We start from the raw sequence: 26,182 nt of genomic DNA, 5'->3' as shown, positions 1-26,182 counted from the left end.
TCCAATCTGTGATAGGACTGGAGAGTACTGTTGGGTCCGTGAGAGCCCATCACGGGTTTCGTTTCGATAATTCGATCCGTTAATATATAAAACTTGTCTAGTTCTATATGCCTATAAAAACTTACGTTAATCGGATATCAATAGCCACGTGATCAAATTAATTTTGTATAAAAAAAATAAACGGTAAAAAAATAAATGATTGATAGAAATCTGATTTGATAAGATAGCTATCGATATTCGATTAATGTGATGTTTTACAGTGATATAGTACTTGACGAGTTCTACATATTGAATGGTTCAGATTATCGAAGTGGAACCCATGTAAGCCCTCACGAATCCAACATCATCTTTTAATTCGATTACGAACTGAAGGAAAATTCAATCCTAATTAAAATTATAAATTTTTAATTACTTTGAGAAGGTAGCACTTATTTGTACTTTTAACCACAACTTGGGATTAGTATAATCGTTGAAGTATGGGACCAGACAAACTTTATTCTTGCATTATTATTTGCTTCAAAATTCTACCCCATGTAGTATCTGTCTCAGCTAGCACCTTCTCAGAGTAGTCAACTTCTTGCAATAAGGTTAAAACAAGGGGAAAAAAATATCAATTAATAAGTCTTATTTTTCTTATTAATTTTTTTCTTAAGTCCTATTATTGCTATCTTGAGAAGGCTGATTCAGAATTTTTTTTATTTTTTATTTATTTTTGGATTGTGAAAAGAAATTTTTTTATTAACTCAATGTAAAGGATTACAATGAGTTAATAAGGGTTAAGAAGAAAATTTCACAAAAGAAAGGCTGATTTAGAAGTTAATAAGATTCAATGGGAAATTAATGAAAAAATAAGACATTAAAAATTTTGGGACGATTTCATTTCGACAATGTTACGTAACTCAAATTTTGTGGCTCAAAAGTGGCTCAAATGGCCAAAACGACGTCGTTTTGAGTACAAAACAACATAAAAATGGTCAAAATAACGTCGTTTTGGCTATTTAAACCACTTTTGAGCCACAAAATTTGAGTTACGAGATATTTTCCATTTCATTTACTAGAAACAACTAAAAATAATAATAGTTTTATGAAGATAGAAGTGGAAGCAAGTTGTCCTAATGTACTTATGACTGCATAAAAATATAATTATTTTTTTATTATTTCTATTTAAATGATTTTTTTTTTTTAAAAACAAAAATCATTAAAATATGTGCTAGAGCCTCGAGGATGTGTGGTAAACTCACCTTCACTTCTGTTGTTTTTGTCCTATTTCAGTCCATTATATATATATATATATATTTGATTGATCTAAATACTAGTACTTGATACTTTCCCGAGAAAATATGTTAGTTTAACCTGGCATTTTTTAGGTTAAGTTTGACATCTACTAAATAATATAAAAAGTCAAAAAATTATTATCTTATTTAAGTCACATCATTTTATTTAAATCACATTACCTCTCTAACACATCACATCAAATCCAACCCAAACCCAACCCATATAAGTCAATAAATCAAAAAATATACTTTTTTAGAATATCCTAAACCAACCCTTAATATGTTCTTGACGATTAGCCTGAAATTTGTGCAGAGTTTGATAAATTGTTAAGAAGTTGGACTTGTTTAATAGAGGAAAAATACAATATATGTCTCACACTTCTTATTTTTATTTTTATCAATGCTTATATAGATAGTCATAATTAACTCCTTATTTGAAAATACATTACAAAAATAATAAAAACAAATAATATCTTGAGTTAATTGGTGAAAAGTCTTGGGTCATATGTTATTTGATCAAAATTTTATTTTATTTTATTTTTTGCGCTAAGGACATAGTTAACAAATCGTCAAAAAATTATTGTAGGCCGGTGGGCAAATAGGCATTTCTTTTGAACAAATAATGTCATTTTAATAAAAATATATTTAACCTTGAGTCTATTGGTTCAAAATTTTTAGAAACAAATCTATGACCTAAATACCCTAATATCTTGTCATGGAACGGAAGCTAATAATATAAATTAGTAAAAAAAATAAATAAATCAATGATCTATAATAATCCTCGTAATAATAAAGTATCACAAGTTAGGTTGTGGTATCTGATTTAGCAATCTGGGCATATTCTTACCCATCCAAAAAAACATGGGGCATATTCCCACATTATGAAAAATACTCACCAAAAACAGAAGTAAAAATTGATAGATTTTACCCTTTCCGAACAATAATTTAACAAATGTCTCACGCATTGCATCGCACAATTTTATTCACATGCTCATTTCATTAACCATGACATGAGTAATATATTGGAAAAAGATGAGAAATGAAAGAATACATATGGTCATTTTATTAAGAATACAAATACAATGTAGCAACGAATTTTACATCAGAAATCAGCACCTACCAACCCAAAACACAAACACACAAAAAACACAACACAAAGATCAAATATATAGTAACAGAAATTACAAAATAACATGTACATATGCAGGGTCCACAAGAAACTTCAGGGAACCTTCACGAAAATTCACAGGACAGACCAGCGGGGTGTAGCCAAGGATCTTCAATCAAGCGAATCGGCAGTTCGCTATTTCTTCTGACTTACACAGTACACAGCATTGCTGAAAAAACTATCGAACAAATGTCCAAATTCTAAGGCCTATGAGAGAGAGAAGAAAAGGCCTTGTAGGGTCCAGATGTCTCTGATTGAACAACATCATTCAATGATTTCCCATATTTCTTGTGGTACTCTGCCTTTATATACTGCATATCAACTTCAGCCCTTGTCACTATTATCCTTGTTAGTGATGTTTCATCAGTTCCCATGCTTTTCATTGCCTTGTGCAATCCCTGCAAATGTTTGTTTTATAATTGCACAAAGCTTTCCAGAAATACAATCAAAAACTAAAATTTCTTATAAAATTATGCACTGTATTTTATTTATTTATTGATTGAGATTTAGTTGTTAATTACATGTACATCATTGTCTCTCTCTTTTTTTTTTTTTTTTTTTTTTGGAAAAGCTTAAATTTGGTAAAAGAAAAAGCATGTGAGAGAGAACATATTTTCTTGTGATTATTGAATGAATTTTGAAATATCACATGCATGATATTAAAAATTACTAAAACATTAGTAAACAATTTACAGATTATTAAATTACATGTGATTAAGCCAATTCTTTTCACTTACTAAAAGGAAAAGAACAAAAAAAAAAAAAAAGGAGGCAAAAATAACCACTGCAGTTCTAGACTGATTGAAGAGCTCAATAAGCTGTCATGATCAAAGCAAATATAAATACAATGCAACACATATTGCACACAGAGAGTATAAACAAATGAACCTATAGAAATTATCATATGAAGAAAAAAAAGTAAAAAAGACAAGTAAAAGAAAATTAATCTTGTAAAAATTCAGTATATTACAAGTTCTATAAGCATTCACATCTTTGCGAAAATTGTACATTTTTATGGGAATAAATTATTATAGAAGGGGAAATATGATAAATACTAACCTTCGCAAAGAACTTCCCAGGATTCTCAACACGCTGCAAGATTGTCAAAAGGGCATATGCGAGGTTCCTAGATGTTTCCTTCTTTATTGCGTGCAATAAGTTTGTGCATGTTTAAGCTAAATGTTGAAGGATAACCAAAAACGAAGAAGAAAACAAGAAAAAACATGTATTTTAAAGATACCGAAGTAAACATATGGCTGAATAATAAAGATGCACCTTTTCCAATGAATGTCCGTACATCTTGTGGTAAGCAGAATTAACAGCAGCCAAATGTGTTGTACACATTAATTAAATTAATTAATTCTGTTTGGATATTAAATGATAAACATAATATAAAAGAAAAATAAAAAGTGAGAGAGAATGTTTGATTATAAAAATCAAACTAGAAATAGAATTAAATAAATAAAAACAGATTTTATTTTGTTACAAAAATAAAATTAAATCTGATTTAAATAAATAATAAAACAGAAAATAAATAAATAACTTACTTGATTAATATCTTGAATATTATTCTGATCAAGTCCAGTGTTCGACACTGTCTCCTTAAGACAGATTCGTCCTCTCTACGATGCTTTCAGAATATGGACGTCTATCTCCCAGGATGAAATGATCAACAATAAATAAATGCAGCACTATAATTTATTTGTTCAACGAACACACTTAGTGTATACTCTCTTTCTCACAGAAAAATAATGGAATAAATGCAACAAAATGCAGAGATGAATTGCAGCACGGATGGACGAAAATTGTTGTAGAAATCTAAATGAGGGACTGCCTATTTATATAGGTGAAGTGGTGACTGCTAGTTTTGAATTAAACAGGTACAATACCTGTTCAATTTAAATTAAACATATACAAAATCTGTAGGCACTGTTTGGTTTGAATTTTAAACAATTCGGATTTGAATTTGAACAAATTCGGTTTGGACAGATCCGAAACTGTGCAAAATTTCTGAAGAGGTGCAAACCAAAAAATTTCAATTTAAAATTTGAAATAAAAACAGACAGATTTTATTTATAACCAAATAAAATAAAATTTAAATGTTTTCGGCCTTGGCCCAAAAAGATTAGCATTAGGCTGGACAAGCCTAACCCAAACCTTACACCACGCCCAAGCCCAGTCGGCAGTAGTGGCGCGCGTGAGTGTGGTGATTTTTGGGTCCAATGGGTCTAACCCATAACCTCCCTCTTTACAAAACTTGGATACCCCTTGGGGCACACCCGAAATTCCAATCTTATAAATCCATTCAAAACTTCCCACCAAATCAATGTGGGACAAGCCATTTTCCAACTTTAAGGAATTTCTACCAAAACTTCATTTCCAAGGAGCTCACTTTGGTTTCAATTTTCCATTCACCTGATAATGGTTTTGAGTAACCAAATATACCACATGAATCACAATGCGGCATAGAACGCATTACCACTTAAACCCGTCAATTTTGACATACGAGTCCCACCTAAATAACTGACCAAAGTTAAAAAAAAATTCTATTTTACCCAAAATTTCTCCAACCATTTCCAACAAATGTGCCATACTTCTTTCACTAAAAATGCATATGAAAGTCTTTTCATCAGTTCCTATCCTCTTCTTCGCATCTTTATACAGTGCTTCGGCATCATTCTCTACAATCATTGTATCAATTTCTGGGCCTTCATAGCGTGGCATAGCTACATATGCAAGCAGCATCTGCAAAAGTAATTTAAGTTAATAAACTAATTCTAAGATATTGGTGAATCATGTTTATCTCTAAATGTCAATATATAAATATTTCAATTTGGATTGAACAGTTTGAGCATGTTTACAAGTTCTAGTGAGGAAGTTGTTGGAATTTATGATTTTATAGGCTTATTTTAGGCCAACTTTGAGCCCAAATTTGAGTGGGTTCCACACGTCTTTTGGGATAGGTCTAAAAAAGTGATGTGTTCCTTGTCACATGACAAGTCACACGGTGAAAACGGTTTGTCAAAACTATTTATGAGTGATTGGTAAGTTGACGTCGTTTTCGGATTCATGGAATAGACAATTAAAGAGTCAATAATGGGTTTCCTTGAAATGTTAGTCTCACATTGAAACTTGAAGAGAACTTGGGTTGGGCCCCAAGGGGTACCCCAAGTTTGTAGAAGGAATAAGTTATGGACAAAGTGACCTTTGGCTCAAATCATCACATGCATGTGTGCCGCCACCGCCGGATGTAGGTCGGGTCGATTCTAATATTAATTTATTTGAATTTTTTCAAAAATTCTTGCGGGAAAAATTTATTTTTTCTTAATGAATATAATTCAAACTTTGTGCCAAATTTGAATTCAAATTTTCTGTCCAACTTTATACCTCTTCCAGTCCAAAATTCCCAGTAGTTATCTGTTCAAACAGATACAAACTGCCAACAGTTATTTGTTCAAAACAGTTTCTACACCTGTTCATCTCAAAACAAATCTATTCATTTTGAATTTCATACTTGTTCGAACTGATCTAAATGGTCACCAATCTGCCTATAAAATTAGACCATTTCCAGCATTTCTAACATACAGAAAATTCATTTGTCTTCCCGATTTTGCTCGCTTTTTCTATTATTCTTCATTCTAGTTTTTAGAGAAATTTTTGAGAATATAGAACACAAGTTCTAGCTCATCAAAACAGATTGTTTTTAGTGCTAATGCAATCTGCCAAAGATTATTGTATCTTGGGAGATAAACGCCATTTATCCGTAAGCATTGAAGCAGGGTGAATCTGTCTTAAGGACAGAGTGTCACACATTCAACTTGATTTCTTTTTGTACTTATTCATTTCAGTAAAATAAATTTTGTAAGTAATTTATTTTTATTTGTTTGATTTGTTTAAAATTATTTATTTTACATACAGATGATTATTCCAACAATCTTAAAACAGATGCGAATTATTCTGTTTAAACTGAATTTTCGTTTGTTTCCTTTCTTCTTTTCTTCTTCTAATAGAAATTATTTTTTGTGGTTTTACAAAATAATATTCTGGTTGGAAAAACAAATAGTGGTAATATACTGTTTATTTTCTTTGACAACTAGTAGTAATATACTAGTAGTCATTAACAATTCAGAATATTTATTTGTGAAGTTGGTCAGAAATTAATTTTGATTTTCAGAAATAATTTTTGAGTTTTCATTAATTAAAATTCTGCTTTCAGTATTTTAATTTTTGAAGTGTTACAGAAATATTTTCTGTGTGGAATTAATTTGTTTAAATAAAATTTTATTTTATTTTCAAATTAATTGGAAATAAAAGTTACAATTCTTATTTATTTTATTTTTACAGAATTTAATTATGTGGTTTTTGTTTAATTTCTAGTGTAGTATAAAATTCTAATTATAATTTTGTTTTATAATTTAAAATCCATGGCTACTGAAACTAATGCTCAAACTAGTACTGGTATGGTGGCTGCGATTGCTTCAACCTCCCCTCTTGTTGTGACTGTGCCAATTAATCACGGTGAAAAGGCAGAGAAGTTCTTAGGAACTGATTTTAAAAGATGGCAGCAGAAAATGCTGTTTTATCTTACTACTCTCAACTCGGCACGCTTTCTTTGTGAGGATACTCCTATTTTGAAAGAGGATGAAACCGATCGGAAAATAATTACTACTGTCAATGCTTGGAAACATGTTGATTTCCTTTACCGGAACTACATTTTGAACGGGCATGATAACACATTGTACAATGTCTATAGCCCTATCAAGATGACAATGGAATTTTGGGAGTCTTTGGAGAAAAAGTACAAGATAGAAGATGCTGGCTTGAAGAAATTAATAGTAGGCAAATTTTTGGACTTTGTGGTGGTTGATTCTAAGACTGTGATCAGCCAAGTTCAAGATCTCCAACTTATTCTGCATGAAATTCATATAGAAGGCATGTCTCTCAGTGAATCCTTCCAAGTTGCTGCCTTAATTGAAAAATTGCCACAAGGCTAGAAGGAATTCAAGAACTACCTCAAACATAAGCGCAAAGAAATGACTTTAGAGGAAGTGATTGTGCATTTGAGGATTGAGGAAGACAACCGCAATTCTGAGAAGTGGGTTGGTAAACATCCAATAGAGTCTAAGGCAAATGTGGTGGAACATGCTCTAAGAGCAAAGAAATGGAAGTTTTCTAGAGAAGGTTCCTCACAAGGCTCTAAATGAGGGGAAACAAAGAAGTATAAGATCAATGGCAAATATTACTTCTGTGACAAAAAGGGACATGAGGCCAAAGATTGTCGTAGCAAATGCAAAGGCAAAGAAAGGTCAAGCGAGAAGCCTGCTCAAGCCAATATGACCGAAGTGGATAAAATTTCCAATGGTGTTGAGGATATAAATCTTTCTGCAGTTGTTTCCGAGGAAAATCTTGTCGAAAATCCTAAAGAATGGTAGGTGGATACTGGTGCTACTCGCCATATCTGTGCCCGACAAAAATATGTTCACATCTTATTCTATAATGGACAATGGCGAACAACTTTTCATGGTCAACTCCCTGACTTCTAAAATTGATGGACAAGGAAAGATTATTCTAGAGATGACATTTGGAAAGAAACTCACTCTCAACAATGTGCTGCATGTACTGGACATTCACAAGAATCTAGTCTCTGGATCTCTATTGAGTAAAAATGGGTTTAGACTAGTGTTTGAAAGTGATAAGTTTGTACTTACTAAGAATGTGATGTATGTAGGAAAATGTTACATGTTTGATGACCTTTTTAAAATAAATGTAATGACTGTTGTACCTTCTGTTATTAATAAAAATACATCTTTTTCTTACTTGCTTGAGTTTTCAAATTTGTGGTATGGTAGACTAGGATATGTTAATTATGGATCTTTGCGTAGATTAATTAATATGGAATGTTTACCTAAATTTGACATTGATTTAAATCATAAATGTGAAATTTGTGTTGAGGCAAAATTAACTGAAACTCCTTTTCATTCAATTGAACGAAGTACGAAGCCACTTGAATTAATTTATAGTGACATTTGTAATTTTAAATCAATTCAAACTAGAGGTGGAAAAAAATATTTTATCGCTTTCATAGATAACTATACTAGATATAGTTATGTTTATTTAATTCGAACCAATGATGAAGTTTTGGAAACTTTCATTCAATACAAGAATGAAGTTGAAAATCAACTTGCTAAGAAAATTAAAAAATTTAGAAGTGATAGATGCGGTGAATATGAATCACCTTTTGGTGAGTTTTATAAAGAACATGAAATAATTCATCAAACTACCGCTCCTTACTCACCTCAGCAAAATGGAATTGCTGGAAGAAAAAATAGGACTTTAAAAGAAATTATGAATACCATGTTAATCAGTTCTAGATTATCTCAGAACTTGTGGGGGGAAGCAATATTTTCTGCTAATTATATTGTTAATAAAGTACCCTGAAAGAAAGTAAATCAAACACCTTATGAAATGTGGCATTGGAGAGTACCATCCTACAAATACTTAAAAGTGTGGGGGTGTTTGGCTAAAGTGGCTATTTCTAGTCATAAAAAGTCTAAGATAGGTCCTAAAACTGTTGATTGCGTTTTTATTGGTTATGCTAAGAATAGTAGTGCATATCGGTTTTTGATTCATAAGTCAGAACATTCCGAAATGTATGTAAATATTATTATTGAATCTTGGAATGCATTGTTCTTTGAACATATATTTTCAAATAAAACTGGACAAGAGACTAGTACTAATAAAAGATTTTATGATGCTCTTACTAGTCATGATCAAGAATAAGAGTAAGAGACAGATCAAAATGAGGAAGATGAACCTAGGCGTAGTAAACGTGCTAGAATCTTTTGGTCTAGATTTTCTAATATTTTTGTTAGAAAATGAGCCTTTAACTTTTAAAGAAGCTATGTCCAGTCCTGGGGCTCCTCTATAGAAAGAAGCTATAAACAGCGAAGTTGAATCCATCCTGCAAAATCACACTTGGGAATTGGTGGATTTGCCACCAAGTTGCAAACCTCTTGAGTACAAGTGGATTTTCAAAAGAAAAAGGAAAGCGGATGGATCAATTGACAAATACAAGGCAAGACTTGTGGTCAAAGGATATAGGCAAAAAGAAGGTTTTGATTACTTTGATACATACTCACTAGTTACTAGAATAACATCCATTAAAATACTAATTGCTATTGCATAATTGTATAATCTAGAAATTCATCAAATGGATGTGAAGTCCACTTTCTTAAATGGTGAGTTAAATGAAGAAATTTATATGGAACAACTAGAAGGATTTTATGCTCCAAGAAAGGAAAAGAAAGTGTGTAAACTAGTTAAATCATTATATGGTTCAAAATAAGCGCTAAAGTAATTGCATGAGAAATTTGACAAAGCAATGATGTCAAATGTGTTTATATTAAAAACATGAGCAAGGGTTATGTTGTTGTATGCCTTTATGTAGATGATATGCTCATCATAGGTAGTAATAATGACATGATTAAAACTAACAAAAAAAATGTTAAATAAATATTTTGATATGAAGGACATGAGGATTGCTAATGTAATACTTGGTATAAACATTATCAAAACATCAGAAGGTTATGCTTTGTCACAATCTCATTACATTGAGAAAATACTTGACAAATTTAGCAAAGATGATGATCATCTTGCTAGAACACCTATGGATGTTAATTTGTCTCTTTCTAAAAATGTATAGGAAAATATTTCTCAATTAAAGTATGCCCAAATTATTGGAAGCTTAATGTACTTAATGAATTGTAATGCAAATTGGATATCGGATACTCGAGACTCAAAATCCACTAGTGGGTATATCTTTACTCTTGGTGGGGCGGCTGTATTTTGGAAATCTTCCAAACAAACTTGCATTGCTAGGTCTACTATGGAATCAGAGTTTATAGCTTTAGATAAACCTGGAGAAGAAGTAGAATGGTTTCGTCACTTCCTTGAAGATATTCCAATGTGGCCAAAACCCGTGCCTGCTATATGAATACATTGTGATAGTGAATCAACAATAGGTAGAGCACATAGTCATATGTATAACGGTAAGTCACGAAACATTCGTCGTTGACACAACATTGTGATACAACTACTCTCTAATAGAATTATTTCCATTGAATATGTGAAGTCTAAAGTCAACATAGTGGATCCACTAACCAAAGGATTAGCAAGAGAGTTAGTTGAAAATTCAACGAGGGGAATGAGACTTAAGCCTATTAAATAAGAGTTACCACAACGGCAAAGGTAGAAGTTCCTGTTCCGAAAAAGACTAAGATAGGACCAAAAACAGTGGATTGTGTGTTTATTGGTTATGCTCAGAATAGTAGTGCATATCGGTTTCTGACTTATAAATCAGAAATACCTGATATAAATGTGAACACTATTATAGAGTCAAGGAATGCTATGTTTTTTGAACATGTTTTTCCTTACAAGAAAGAATAGGAATTAAGTTCACATAAAAGAACTTATGATTGTACATAAAGTCAAGAGATTAATGACAATCAAATGCAAGAGATTAGTAATGGTCTCGACTAACAGGATTTAACTGATGATGAACCAAGACAAAGTAAGAGAACGAGAATACCAAAATCTTTTAGTCTAGATTTTCTGACACACTTGTTAGAAAATGAACTTCAAAGCTTTAAGGAAGCAATGACAGGTCCTAAAGCACCTTTGTGGAAAGAGGTTGTGAATAATGAAATTGAATTAATTATGCAAAATCATACTTGGGAATTGGTGGATCTTTCACCTGGTTCTAAACCTCTTGGATATAAATGGATATTCAAGAGAAAAATGAAATGGTTCAATAAACAAGTATAAAGCAAGACTTGTGGTAAAAGGTTACAGACAAAAAGAAGGTCTGGACTATTTTGACACATATTCCCTTGTGACAAGAATAAAGTCCATCCGCATGCTTATTACTATAGCAGCGTTGTATAGTCTAGAGATATATCAAATGGATGTTAAGACAGCTTTCTTAAACGGTGATATAAATAAAGAGATCTATATGGAGCAACTCGAAGCGGTTATAGTGCCAGGGTAAGAAAATAAAGTTTGTCGACTTATAAAATCTCTTTATAGATTAAAATAAGCTCCTAAGCAATGGTATGAAAAATTTGATCATGCTATGTTTACTAATGAGTTTAAGATAAACGAATGTAACAAGTGTATCTATGTTAAAAATACTGACAAAGGTTATGCCATTGTTTGTCTTTATATGGATGACATGCTTATCATTGGAAGCAGTCAAAACATGATCAAATCAACTAAGCAAATGCTAAACAAAAAATTTGATATGAAAGATATGGGGGTCACAGATGTTATATTAGGAATGAAAATTACTAAAACATTTGATAGATATGCATTATCTCAATCTTATTATATTGAAAAAATTCTTGGTAAATATATCAAGAATGATATGAATGTAGCAAGAACACCTGTAAACATCAATCTTTATTTATCGAAAAATAAAGGTGATGTGGTGTCTCAGCTAAAGTACTCCCAAATCATTAGAAGCCTAATGTACTTAATGAATTGCACATGTCCTGATATAGCTTATGCTGTCAGTAAATTAAGTAGGTACACTGGTAACCCCAGAGAAGACCATTGGAAAGTAATCATTCAGGTTCTTAGATATCTAAGATTTACCCGTGATCATGGTTTGAACTTTACTCGATATCCTGTAGTACTAAAAGGTTATTGTGATGCCAATTGGTTATCAGATACTAAAAATTCAAAATTCACTAGTAGATATGTCTTTACTCTAGGAGGCGCTGCTGTTTTTTGGAAATTCACGAAACAAACATGCATCGCAGGATCCACAATAGAATTTGAGTTCATTGCTTTAGACAAGGCAAGAGAAGAAGCAGAATGACTTCGCCATTTCTTAGAAGATATTCTAATGTGGCCAAAACCTGTGCCAGCTATTTGCATTCATTTTGATAGTCAATTTGCAATAAGCAGGGCACAGAGTCATATGTATAATAATAAGGCACGACACATTCGTCATTGACATAATACTGCAAGGCAATTGCTCTCAAATGGAATAATCTCAATAGATTATATAAAATCTAAAGAGAATATTGCGGATTCGTTAATAAAAGGTTTGATAAAAAAATAAGTGTATAGCTCATCGAAGGGGATGAGATTAAAGCCTATTATATTATAGTCATCATAATGGTAACCCTACTTAAATGATTGGAGATCCTAAGAGCTAAGTTCAAAGGGACAACTAAGTTATGCGTAGCTTGTCAAAAATACTAAAGGGTTAAAATTCCCTACCTATTCTTATGGTGAGAGTGATATTTGCAACATGTGTTACATGCAGGGGTTTAAGGATAAGCTTTGCTTTTAATGATTAATTATATCTTGATTTAGGCATAAAAATCAAGATGAGTATAAGAGATATTCACAATAAGAATCACCTATATGAGTGTTGAACTGGGAACTGGGAACTGGGACCAGTTTTATAAGAATAAAGAGGCTAAATTCTCTAGAAGCACTCATGAACAACCAGGATCGTTCAAGGCCAAAATGAACACAACCGTGAGAACCACAATGTGTCAGAAGATATTTTGTGTGAAATCCATTGTCTTGGCTTACACAAACGGCTGAACAATTCAAGGCATTGCGTCCATTGGTTAGCTAGTAAGTCCGATAGGTTATCACTAGGGAAGGTTCAAGGCCAAAAGCTACATATCTTGATGCAAGATATTTTCAAACTCTTTCAACAAATTTTGCATATTGTTGCATTGTCATCAAATTCCATTCATGTAGGGGAATGTTAGAAATGGTTTTGAAAAAATTAGTTTTTCCTCAACTTTGGTCTAATTTTTAGGTAAGACCCATGTGCCAAAGTTGGCGGGTCTAAGTGGTAACGCGTTCTATGCCACGTTGTGATTTACGTAGTATATATAGTTGCTCAAAACCATTATCAAGTGAATGAAAAATTGAAGCCAAAGTGAACTCCATGAAAATGGTATTTTGGTGGAATTTCGATAAAGGCTTAAGTTAAAGCTTGTCCCACATTGGTTTGGTGGCAAACTTTGTGTGGGTTTATAAGGTTTGGGATTAGAACTTGGGGTAGACGCCAAGGCGCACTCAAGTTTTGTAGAGGGGAAGGTTATGATCAAAGTGAGTTAGACCCATTGGACCCAAAATAAACACACACGCACGCGGCACCGCCGTAGTCCAAGCGTGCCGAGCTAGGCTTGGGTGCGGGTGTGTTGTGTGAGGTTGGTTGGGCTTGTCCGGCCCAATACTTATCTTTTTGGGCCAAAAACTTTTTGAATTTTATTTTTCTAAAATTAAATTCTTACCATTTTTGGAATTTGAATTTCGAAATTAATTCCAAAATGGTATCCAGATTTTCCTCCACCCAAATAGATTTATATCTATTTAAATTCTGTCCGAATAGATTCAAATCTGTTAAAATTCAAAACCCAAATAGTGCCACATCTGTTCATTCAAACATAATAGGTCTTGTACCTGTTCAAACAGATTTGCTACTTGTCCATTCAAATCTAAACAGCCATCTTTCCACTTATAAATAGACAAGTCCCTCATTTGGTTTTTAATTGAATTTTCGTCCTCAATACTGCTATTACTCTTTACATTTTGCTGCATTAATTTTTCCTGTGAGAAAGAGTGTAAACACAAAGTGTGTTCGCTATGTGAATAGTTTGTAGTGCTGTTACTATTCACTATTGATCGTTTTATCCTGGGAGATAGACATCCACAATTTGAAAGCATTGTGGGGAGGAAGAATCTGTCTTAAGGATACAGTGTTAAACACTAGACTTGATCATAAAATTTGTTCGACAAATTAATAAGGTAAGTAATTAATTTGCGTTCTGGTTTATTTATTTTTATCAGATTCTGATTTTGTTTTTGTAACAAAATAAGAATTTGTTATTTTATTTTAATCCTTATATACTCCTAATAAGACTGAGATCTTCCATTACAACTTTAGAATAGCGATGATCACAATTCCCAAAATTCATATATATTTGTTTAAAGTTTTTATATCTTTTGTCATAACTCACAAATGAATGTCAAATTATTGATTTCATGCAATCCTCCCTTTCATGTCTTCATTACTATATTCCTACGACTTTTTTTTTTATTATCAACGAAGAAAACTTTGTTAATGAAAGAAAACCTTACAAGGAAAGAAAAAGACATTAACAAAGGGGTGGGGGAAGGAATGATGCAAAGGCCATCATAGCGAAACAGCCCAATCCCAACTAGGTTGGCACTAAGTAGCTTGCACAATCATATGACAGCACCAAACTAAGTACTTGTTAGTGAGAGACCAACAGATACACAGAAATACAACAACAAAGCTAGCAAAACAGCAACACAGATACATAGAGCTAGCAGCACAAAATACAGAGACAACAGAGTTAGCAACACAGATACAGAAGAACCTTATGCTAATAAAACCCATCCACCAGGGTAACAAAGCCACAACTGAAGCATCTATTACCCCATTAAGATTCCACCATAATAACAGATCAGCACAGGTCACCTAAATGCCACCCAAAACACCAAACCAGCAACCACTACAGATCAGAATGCATCAGATTACAGACCAGATAACAGAATACCAAACACACCAGATGTGGCAGGCCAGGTACCAAACCAACTAGCAGCCCTTAGATTATAGCAGACCATACTCACCAGATGTAACACTCCAGGAACCAAATCAGCTAGCAACCCTCAGATTATATTGCTACGACTTAATTAGCATGTTCTCTCGTATGTCAAATTAAATGTTAAACATTTTGTCACAAGTTTGTTGAAAATAAATTTTCTTAGCATTTAATGGAGAAATTAGGGTATATATGAAGTCCAAACATAGTTTGGCATTGGAGACGTCCCTGAACGTCCCGGGAGGAAATCCCGTTTTGTTCATTTGGGCTTACTACAGTTCAGGACTCAATGTCGCCAACCGATGAATCATCAAAGAGTCCAAATCCGGCAAATCGTTTTTAAAAAACTGATTTTTAGAAAGAAGTGCCAAATATGGACTGCTTTGCCAGATACAGAGTCGCCACCTAAATATTTATTTTGGGGGAATTTAGGAAACCCTGACTCGTTGCCTAAGGCCACGTGTCCGTCATCACCAAAGTTGCCTCGGCTCGGGAACTTGGGTACGATTGGAGAAGGTCACTTCGTGAGCACCCCCGCTCGCCCGATCAAAGATTGGCCACTACTAAACTTGATATCGAGTTCTGAAAACATTATGTGCTCTTATTCCTGTTTATTAGCCTAGAATTACTATGTGATGCACACAACATACAAGTATAGACTGGATTGCCTAAATATTTTGAAAATGGATTGAATTTTTGCTACTCGCAAGTAGGCTAAAACATGGGTTTCGACGAATTATTCCAACTCAAGTAACCCAATCTTCACCCACAGGCATTCAGGGAGTTATATCACATAAGCACGTAACCTCATGGTAAGCATGCTATCATGGCAGTCACTCACACGCATGCAAGGATGCTAAAGCATAAATACTTACCGAGTACTCCAAGCCAAAGAAAGAAGCTAATTAGAAAACATGCATGAATCCTAACTATGCTGAAATGCCTAATGCAACACATGTAAAAATGCAATTAAGATGGCTCGGCTATTCTAAACATGGCATATGAAATGCAACAGATAACATGTATTCAACTTTGAAGTTGAAATACAATGCAGTTAATATGATGCGCCAAGCCCGGTGCATGTAATACAGATGAATGAATGCAAACATGCGAACATAAATATGCTAATTGAAACATGCCCTAAACTAACCATCATAAGCTGGTAAATAAAAGGGAGAAAGACGTGGGGTTGGAAGACATACATTGCACATACACACACTTATTACAACATTGCCCTCCTCAGAGGGTCTGAATAAATAATAATACATAACCGAATGAATAACGAATTACGGCTAATTATTACACAACCCTAATTAATTAACAAATTAACTAAGATAAATGAACTAGCATGCAAATTTAAATAAAACGAACTGCCTCAGCTCTGTTCCGAATGATAGAGATATATGCATGCTCGGGCTGCCTTGTCGGGAAATCCATTGCGATGCCCCGATTCGCCTCTGTTTGCGACTGGTCTCGGAATATTATACAAAGCTCCAGAAGACTGCTTGACCAGTTTTTGCTGCTGGTTTTCGGTTTGCTGCAACAGAGAGCAAGAAAGGGGCATGGCAAGGTATCTTCAACATATGTATGCACGACTACTCTCCCCATCATTGCACAAGCTCTAGAGAGTGTAGTCCTTGATCCTCGTGCCACCAATCATGCAAATCGATGCATGATGGCCGAGGAGTCGGATTGCACGACTCGATGGAAAATGAATGCACACATAAACACAACGAGGCCTAAACTCCATCATGGGTAATCCGGAGTGTCGGCGACCGGGAATCGAGGCACGTTTCGTCACTTGGAGTACGAAACGTCCCTCGTTTCCCGTGTTTGGACTAAACCCCACTCCAAACACAATGCAATACACAAAGCATGCATGAATGCAACTCTAACATGCAACTAAAACATAATGCCACTACATGATGCAAACATGCAAATGATGATATGCAAACATGCTGCTAGCATACGCAATGCTATGAAATAATCAATGGCATACTTAATGCACATGAAAACTATATGGCATACGCAATGCACACATGGAGACTAACAATGGAATGATCAAGGCATGCACAATGCAATGGTCAAGCATGCAACAACATGGACTAAATGGCATATACAATGCAAGATGGCCTTAAACTAATATGAGTGGGCCTCAGCCTCACTCAAATCAGTGGCCAAACATGACGGAATTAGGCAACAAAACACATATAAATATGTACCAATGCAAGGGACCGATCCTAAGGCATCAAATGCCACTCTACCAAAGCATGGCAAGGGATGAAATATGACATGCAATCATACATTTTCCAACTCTGAAACATGATGCATAATGGTCCCGAATCATGCAAACAACTCACACGATGCATGCTAGACGGTCCGGATACCGAAACTAGTGAAACAGATTACACTAGAGGTACACAAAACAATGCACAAATGGCCAAACCACCCCTAAATAGTCCCCATGCAGACCAAAACAGTAGTGAATATGGTCTAAAATGATGGCTCAACATGCGAAGAAATGAGGCTCATGCAATGGTCTGAAAACGAGGCATTTATGCACAACTCTCAAATGCACTTAAAGAGTGGAAAACATGGGAACATGGCACAAGTATGAGGTCTGAAATGACATGCACAATGACCCTAAATCATGGAAACACCTCAACACAAGCATGCAATATGCTCCAAAACTCGAAGCTAGGCAAGGGTATTGAACTACAGCCATGCATAGCAAGCATTATTTGACCATGAGACATAAAAACAGAGCTAAGGTAGTCCAAAACATGCACAAAATCAGTTTAAAATATGGCCAAAAAGTGCTAGAATCAATGGCCAAAATGGCACGCAACACAAGCTAGTAAAGAGGATTTGCACTACAAGTATATGAGGCAATCAAATGGCCACCAAACCAGCAACATTCAAAGGTATGACATGCCAAGTAAACCCCAAAAACCTACTGAAACATGGTCCATGCATGCAAGAATGATCGGCTCTTTTGATATGCCATGAAGAGGGTTGTTCTACATATGCATGATGGACACCAAAAATGGAAAAACCACCTCTGGACAGAGGTTATGTAGGTCCTAAAACTCACCAAAAAGGGCCTGAAACATGGCTTTGAAACATGCAAATAAGGACTCCTTTGTAAGGCCAACAAGGCTAGTAAACAAGACAAGGGGTAAGAGGGTCACCCCTCTCTGATTTTGATGCTCAAAAACACATAATAACCACTGAAAATCCACTGGATTTCAGTGGTCAAAAGGGCCAACAAAGGCCAATGCAAAGGCTTAAGTGCATGGCTCAAAACAAGGTGAAAACAAGCATGCAAGGGGGTAGATGACCCCCAACAGAAAAATGACCTGAAACAAACATGTAATGCACCTCAAAATAAGACTTTTTTCAGTTTATGACAAAGCTTGAAAATGCTTGCAAGTAAAGCTAAAATATGAAGCAAAATAATGCCAAAAGAGGGAAGAATGTGTTACCCTTGTAGCCAAGAAGCACCAGCAGCTTATGGACCAACCTCTGAAAATCAGCTCCAAGAACCTTAGGGTGATGGAGGAAGTGTGTGGTTGTGAGGTGGTGTGTAAAGGGGGCAAGAACAAGGGTCTTTTGAAGCAAAAATAGAGAGAAAGAGAGAGATACAACTTGTATGCCTCTAAACAAATTCTGAACCTTTGCAAGTGAGGGAGAGGTCCTCTCTTATAGCCAAGAGGGTTTAAAGCTTCTACAAGAAGCTAAAAACCAACTTTAAACATCCTCCATACATTATGGAGGATGCAATCTGAGGCTTCCAGTTGGCACAGCTGGCATCAACTCAGTGAGACAGAAAAGGAGAAGGCTGGCCGACCAGTTCAGGTGGTCGGCCGACCAGGGTCAAAAGGTTCAGCTGGTCGGTGGCCTCCTAAGGTGGTCTCCCAAGTGAATGCAAGCTAGTGGTGTGGTGGGAGACCAGTAATTGTGGCCCAAAAGTGAGAGAGACCACTTACCTGTCAAGAAAACTGGCTGGCGGGAGAAAAGTGGTCTCCAAGGAGAAAAGGTGGTCTCCCACCCTTGTACCACCTCCCAAACAATGAAAACAAGGTCCATGCCAAAAATGAATCAAGACGAATGCAAAACGAGGGTTCAAGGGTCAAAACGCGCAACCGGGTGTCCCGAAAACAGGCTGTTAAGCATCGAAAGTGGCGTGCGACCACGAAGGTAGTCTCTCGGGCCACAGTGTCCCTCTAGAGAGAGGAAACAAGGTGTGTGCCAAAAACTGGAGCAAACGGAGAAAGTTAAGCGGTCCCGAACTGAGGCGCACGACCGACGGCTCCGAAAATCGGAAACTGGTCTCCAAACGGGAACAGTAGTCTACGACCACGAAACGTAGCCTACGGCCATTGAGAGATGGTCTACGAGACCTCTCCCTCCCTTCGGGAAAAGAAAATAGAACCTGATTCGCAAACCAAGACAAAGCACAAAAGAGTCTCGAAGTCCGGAGGCAAGGCTCTCAGTCGAGACTCTGTAACCTCAGAACGAGCACAACATGTGTCATTACCGAGCGCTCAATCGATGACGTCTGAGTCTTAGGGTTGGTCAAAAATGAGGTGTCTACAAGCATATACTTTTTTGATGGATAGTTTGCATACTTGTATGGTGATAAAATTTAGTCATCATTTAGGTACACCATTAAACATAGAGCTTTAGCCAGCATTTTATCTCTAGCAATTAGCAATTAGCAATGAGAAAATTACTTTCAATACGACAATCCGATCTATTAAACAAACCATTATACAATAATAAGTTTCACTTACATATCCCCCATGACTAATTTAAGTTTTACAGCAAACATAATAATTAAATAAGATCTGCAAGTGCATGTCCTTTCCTGTGACCCTCTCTATTCAGCAGCGTAAACCTGCTTGGTTACACTCCATTTGTGTAAAACATTGCCAATAATATCATAAAATACAACATCAATTTCGTTTAGAGTAATTTGGAGAGTCATAAAGCCTTGTCCATCATAGTACAACTTCATTTCCTTCGGATCCCACCAACTGACATCACCCCTCCATGCCTTCGAGCCACCACCACTTGTTAAAAATTGAAGTGGACTGCAAACAATCATAGTATAAGATTATGAATTTGAGCCAATTTAGTAACTTTTAATCAAGCCAATTCTCTTGTTTTCAAAAGTTCAACTATATCTTATAATAGTTTGACTAGTATAAATGTTACCTGTCAGGACTACTGATGTGTTGCAAACAATGGTCGTGTCCATTAATGTAAAGATCAACATTGTTTGCCTGAGAAATTAATATGGGATCACTTAGGTAACTAAATATTGGAGCTTGAAGCATAATTTTCAAAGGCAAAAAGTTGAAACTTCATTGCTTGTAATATTACCTGAAGTATTGGGAGAAGTTTGGCTACGAGCTCTACTGTGTCACCATGTTTTCCAGCGCTTCTCATAGTATGGTGACCAACTACAATTTTCCATCTTGCGCTTGATTCACTTAAGGCTGAATCCACATCCTATAACAAATCAATGGTCAAAAAAATGTTCATTTATTTCACATTAGAGTACCCATCTCAATTCTTTAGCATATGTACTTGGCATTTGATTTTTCCAACCTAATTTTTTGTTTCATAAACATTTCAGAAACAAAAGAAAAAAAAAAGTTTTCTTAGGCCAAGTAATATAATGTGCGTAGGAACCAACTATTCATGTTAGTATCAATTCACCTTCAAGAGATTTGAGAGGTATTCCTTCCTAGGAAGCACGCCTCGCCAGTCGTAAGTATGGTCTGTCTCAGTAAAGTATTTATCTCGGAATGGAGTTGTATCCACGAAGAAGAATTCCACGATTTCTGTTCAACATGTAAAAGAAAGTGAATATATATATGCCAAATGTAATTCGATAAAGTATTTAATCTTTTGTATAAATAAATAAGAGATTTCAAAATTAAAAGGGTCTTATTTACTTCACCTGCATTGAGAATATAAGATCTGAGGCAAAGCCATCTCCTATCCTTTTTTGTAAGGATGGGATTTATTTGTGCCAAAACATCTCCCCTATAGTCATGGTTGCCCAAAACTACAGCAAAACAAAAAAAAAAAAACGAAAAGATTTTAAAGATTTAAGTATTTATTTAATGCTAAAGAAAAATAAAGTTTTGCAACAATAATCTTAATTTGAAGCTTGAATTCACCTGTGTACCACTGTTTTTGTAAACTTGGGGCAGTGTAAATATTGCTAAATGACTCTTCAAATGCTGGATCATCTACTCCAGTCAATCCGTCTTCGTAAAAGTTATCACCGGTGGAAATGATGAAATCTATGTCCGACTTTTCTCCTGTTTTGCCCATCTGCAAAATATTTATTTAAATATTTTTAATTATTCAGAAAAATAACTCATTAAAATGGTTATTTGTTTTTTTCTCAGAAAAATTCTACGCGAGGTTGATCAACTAGCCAAAGCCACAAACCAAAATTTGATAATATTAAAAGTCAACCAATTGATCAAAGTATAAGTGTTACATTGTTTCTTATTATTATTTAATGCCAATTTAAAACATGGGCATCAAATGCCAAAGAAAAATAAAACAAGTAAAAAAAATGTGAAAAATTTATAATATTTTATTCAATTCACAGAGAGCAAATCAAAAAAGAAAAAAAAAAAAAAAAAAAGTTAGTAACGTAATGTTGATTTGGACTGAAAGGCAATAAATGTGGCCCCATAATGTGACTCCATCTTCCCCCACAAATTACAAAAAAGTACAAACTTGTCCTATAATATGAAGAGAGAGCACACAGAATCTAAATGGAATTATACCACCTTCTTCACTAGCTTTCATACCTATCTTATATTTTGTCATGCTTTCACTTGAAGCTAAAGTTTTCTACCTTCACCAGTTGTGAGCTTATTATTTTTTTTTTGAAACTGAGGTGTCCGGCTTCTACCGCTAGGCTGCGTCCACCGACTAATCCTTAGGGGAGCAATCACAGCATCCCACCGCCGCGGCTCCCCGCTTAAATCGAACTCATGACCGTGCGCCTAACCCACAGTTGTGAGCTTATTATAGCTAGTAATTGAGCTAGGTCATATATTAACAACTATAATATATATATATACAGCAATGCTAGGTATCATGAAAAGTCTTTCATGAAAATAGTCATGAAAGATTTGTGACCTTTGGATTACACTTACAATAAAACACCACACACTAATCAAGATAATCTAAGGGTCACAAAATTTTCATGATCATTTTCATGACAAAATTTTCATGATCTCTAACATTTCTCATATATATATATTCATCATCGTGTTTTGCACATCTGTGAATTATTTTATTAAAATATTAAATTATATAATCCTAGATTGTTCTCAGCAAAATCTAGATGAGATTGATTCAATATTGATAATAATACCCCTGAAAAAGTCAGTCAATAGTTTAACACTAATTCAAAGCATCGACATAATATGCAAAGAAAAAAAAAAAAAAAACAAAGTTAGAAAAGTTTTAAAAGTACAATTTTTCCCATAATAAAGTGAATATTTTCCCAAACTATTACCCTAGTCTCTATGTGAATATTTTCCCAAACTATTACCCTAGTCTCTATAGCCGTTTACAGAAGTAATAATAATTTGAGAGATTTTTTTTTTTTTTTGGTTGACAACGCATCCACTCACAAACGTCACCAAATAAGATTTATGATTCATTATTATGAGAGAAAATAATTTCATTGCGACACTTTAGGATATCAACGCTATAGTGTCACAACTTATCTATAATAAGTATCTTTTTGAGGGATGTATTATAATAAGTATCTTTTTGAGGCGATGTATTATAGCCTTTTTAATTGTTAGATAAATAATCAACAAGTCATATTTTTTAGACTCATTACTTATTAAATTCTATTGATAAATTTATCAATTTATTTTATTTTTATTAATAAATTTATAATAATAAATTTATTAATTAAAAAATAATTTAATTAATAGAACTGATTAGTCAATGGTCATTGGATTTGTTGATTTGGAGTGAAAGACATAAAATTGTCCTATAGTAAGTGAAGTCGTTAAGATTATGATGCCATGTAATGTAACCATGTTCCACAATCCACATGGCCCACAAGTTGCAATGACATCCAATCAACTTGTCCTCTAATTCAAATAGAATATGGAATCTAATTGGAATTATACCCCCTTAATATCCACAACAATGCTCTGCGTTGTCATGTTTTCACTGGAAGCTAAGAAATGTACATTCACCACTTAAAAGCTTCAAAGCAATTACTAGAATAATAAAGTTCATCTAGGTAAGTATTCACTACAATGACATTTAAAAAAATATATAATTATTTTAATCTTAGTCCACCATCTAACCTCGTTGGAAAATACTTTTAAATTAGTTCCTTTGTCTTTCCTTTTTTTTTTTGGTTTTAAATTTTATGCTCTTTTAGAGTAGATTTTTTTAATTTTTTTTTTTTGTAAGAAAGATCAAATTTGGACAGAGTTCACTCAAAGAAAAATGTCACAATATATATCTTTTTTGAAAAATTAAAAATTAAGATTTTTTTGTGTGTTATAGTTGATCATTTTCCTTTTTTAAAGTAGGATTTCTAGTATAGAATAACTTAGCCTTCGTTTCGTTTGGGATATTGGTTTGCTTTTTGATTTTTTAATTTTTTAGTTTTTTTAGTTTGGAATTAAAAAATTTCATTTAGAATGAGTTTTTTTTTATTTATTTTTTATTTTTTAACTTTTATGAGGAAAAAAATAAAATAACTATGATTAAATATGACATTTTATCTTATTAAATTTTTAATTTATTTTGTCTTTTTAGGGTTAAAATAGCCAAAAGTCTATGCTAAACATAGCTTTAAAAATAAAATATTTTGGATAAATTACAAACATGTCCTATTTTAAATTCATCAAGTGCACTCTTACTTTTATGAATAAATTTATAATGATAAATTTATCAATTATTTATTTAATAGAATTGATCAATAAGTACTCATTTAAAATATATGTAGAATAAATAAATCTAAAAAGAAAATTTGTTTTTTTTTGGATTAAGATGTTAAAAAAATTAATGAAAAAAAGAGAGGAAGTGTTTGAGTGTGCTAAGGACATATCATATGTACTTGCGTAAATTGTCATAAATATACAGAAATTACTTCACAAAATTGCTTAACTTTTCACAAATATTAATAAGTTGTGATTTTTTAAAATTTTATAAATTAATTTATATATATTTATAAAAATTTATATAATTTTATGAGATAACATACGTATAAACATATATTTATGAAAACTTGTGGAAGTGCATGTTTATGCAATTGTACACTTAGGCCATGTTTGATTCACAACACTAAGGCCATGTTTGTTTGGGCGGACTGGATTAGCATTCCCATGACTAATAATCCTAGGACAACCAATCCGTTGGATTATGTATCCTATCTTAACTAATAGTAAGTGTAAAATAATTAATCCGTACTTGAATTGTTTAACCAAATATCGGATTAATAATTTTATTGGACTATTAGTCCAATCCCATACTCATGTCCACCCAAACAAACATGGCCTAATAGTGAGGTATTAATAATCCTATTAAATTAGTGTGGTATTAGTTATCCCACCCCTACCCCATTACTAATAATCCTACAAATTTGTTGGATTAATTATCCATTGGATTAATAATCCTAAACTAAAATGTCAAAACAAACATGGGATGATTGGGCCCACGGATTAATAATCCCAATCCTATGCTTTAATCCTTCCAATCAAACATGCCATTAAAGAATTGCCCATAAGAAAAAACAAATTAAAAATTAATTTTTTTTTTTTTGAAAACTCCGGAAAGCAAACGAAGTAAATAATGTTTATGACTTAAAAAGAATTTTTCATTGATAATTGTTAAATATAATAATAGCACTATCTATCAAACACAAAAACCACAAAAAAAAAAAAAAAGGATCAATCTTTCTTTGTTATGAAATGAATACGTTTTAGCAAAAATGTTTGACAATTACTTTGAAGATGATAATTTTGAAATTATATTAAGACCTCTAATATTTAAGAAGGAAGTGTGATCAAGAGAGAAAGAGAGAGATGTTGACCTGAAGAGCAACTTGAGATTGGTTGTAATTTCCTTTTCTTCCCCAGTCACCAACCACCAAAACGCTAAGAGACCCATCAGCTTTTGCAGGGTGTTCGAACCTCTCAAGCTCAGCTATGGAGACACTGAAACACAGCCCTATTAGAATAGCAGTGAAGAGCTTGAGTTTAAGAGAGAGATTCATATTCTTGTTTCCGATCAACAATTCAACCACGGCGTTGGATGTGAGAGAGAGAGAGAGAGAGAGAGCGCTTGTAAAAAGAGGAAGCTTCCTCCTTTACTAATGGAGCCTATAGTCTTTTATAGCATCCATCCCCTAAACCCCAATGGCCAATAAGCTTTATACATTGGCCTCTTTTGCCATCTAATTGATTTTTTGGTTTTTGGTTTTTCCCGTCATCTCTCTGTCAATCTATTTATTTATTTATTTTTTAAGAAAAGGGCATAATACACATACCATCCATTTGTAATAACTGTAAATGGACAAAAAAGCACCCACCAACTCTGTCCTCCCACGTTGTCACATCCTCTTCATCTTGTTCATTATTATTTGGGCAAAGTATAAACACCCATTCGAGCTTTGGTTAAGATTTAAATTTTTTTTTAAAATTTGAGAAATTATAAATTATTTTTTAAGATTTATATTTTCATAATAAATTATTTCTTGAGATTTTTATTTTCATACAAATTCTTTCCTAATTTATTATGCAAATTTAACCTTCAAAAATAATTTCGAAATTATAATTTTGAAATTATAATTTCTCAAACTTCTCTCCTAAATTATAATTTCTCAAACTTCAAAAATAAATTTATATTCTCATCAAATTTCGAGGATGTTTGTAATTTGCCCTTATTATTTATACCTTCACCTTTCGGAAGTATTGTTTATTTCTCCACTTACTCTTAATTTTAGGATCACATGTCTCGCTCGCATAGTCCAGTGATACACGTGTGTGGAAGACCACATCTGGGCTAGG

The 26,182-nt window shown here is 33.7% G+C and overlaps 2 protein-coding genes across 2 annotated transcripts; both read right to left on the bottom strand.

Moving 5' to 3' along the window:
* Window positions 1-913: 913 nt before the first annotated feature.
* LOC145791899 (annexin D5-like) lies at window positions 914-6,199 on the bottom strand. The gene is made up of 7 exons (XM_082872358.1): window positions 6,195-6,199; window positions 5,830-5,914; window positions 5,028-5,187; window positions 3,718-3,773; window positions 3,502-3,591; window positions 2,668-2,840; window positions 914-980 (listed from the first exon to the last, which is right to left on the bottom strand). The coding sequence occupies exons 1-7, from the start codon at window positions 6,197-6,199 to the stop codon at window positions 914-916; spliced, it is 636 nt and encodes a 211-aa protein (XP_082728484.1).
* A 13,635-nt stretch (window positions 6,200-19,834) lies between these two features.
* Window positions 19,835-25,656, bottom strand: LOC114317981 (purple acid phosphatase 3). The gene is made up of 7 exons (XM_082870538.1): window positions 25,207-25,656; window positions 21,293-21,449; window positions 21,070-21,177; window positions 20,826-20,950; window positions 20,487-20,615; window positions 20,319-20,386; window positions 19,835-20,194 (listed from the first exon to the last, which is right to left on the bottom strand). Exons 1-7 carry the CDS (start codon window positions 25,387-25,389, stop codon window positions 19,981-19,983), a joined length of 984 nt encoding a protein of 327 aa, XP_082726664.1. The 5' UTR covers window positions 25,390-25,656; the 3' UTR covers window positions 19,835-19,980.
* Between the last annotated feature and the right edge of the window lie 526 nt (window positions 25,657-26,182).

This window comes from Camellia sinensis, chromosome 5 (genome assembly GCF_055761805.1).
Source record: "Camellia sinensis isolate YWXY chromosome 5, ASM5576180v1, whole genome shotgun sequence".
Taxonomy (NCBI): Eukaryota; Viridiplantae; Streptophyta; class Magnoliopsida; order Ericales; family Theaceae; genus Camellia; species Camellia sinensis.
The sequence above is the reverse complement of the archived record's forward strand: the minus strand, read 5'-3'. Positions and strand labels throughout refer to the sequence as shown.

Coding starts and splice junctions, on each gene's coding strand:
- LOC145791899 (XM_082872358.1), bottom strand. Junction 3,774..5,027: donor TAGTGAAAGAAGTATGGCAC/ATTTGTTGGAAA, acceptor TGTGTACAACAC/ATTTGGCTGCTGTTAATTCT. Junction 3,592..3,717: donor ACGGACATTCATTGGAAAAG/GTGCATCTTTAT, acceptor AACTTATTGCAC/GCAATAAAGAAGGAAACATC.
- LOC114317981 (XM_082870538.1), bottom strand. CDS start 25,389: ATGAATCTCTCTCTTAAACTCAAGCTCTTCACTGCTATTCTAATAGGG. Junction 21,178..21,292: donor ACAAAAACAGTGGTACACAG/GTGAATTCAAGC, acceptor GTTTTGCTGTAG/TTTTGGGCAACCATGACTAT. Junction 20,616..20,825: donor ACCTCTCAAATCTCTTGAAG/GTGAATTGATAC, acceptor GATTTGTTATAG/GATGTGGATTCAGCCTTAAG.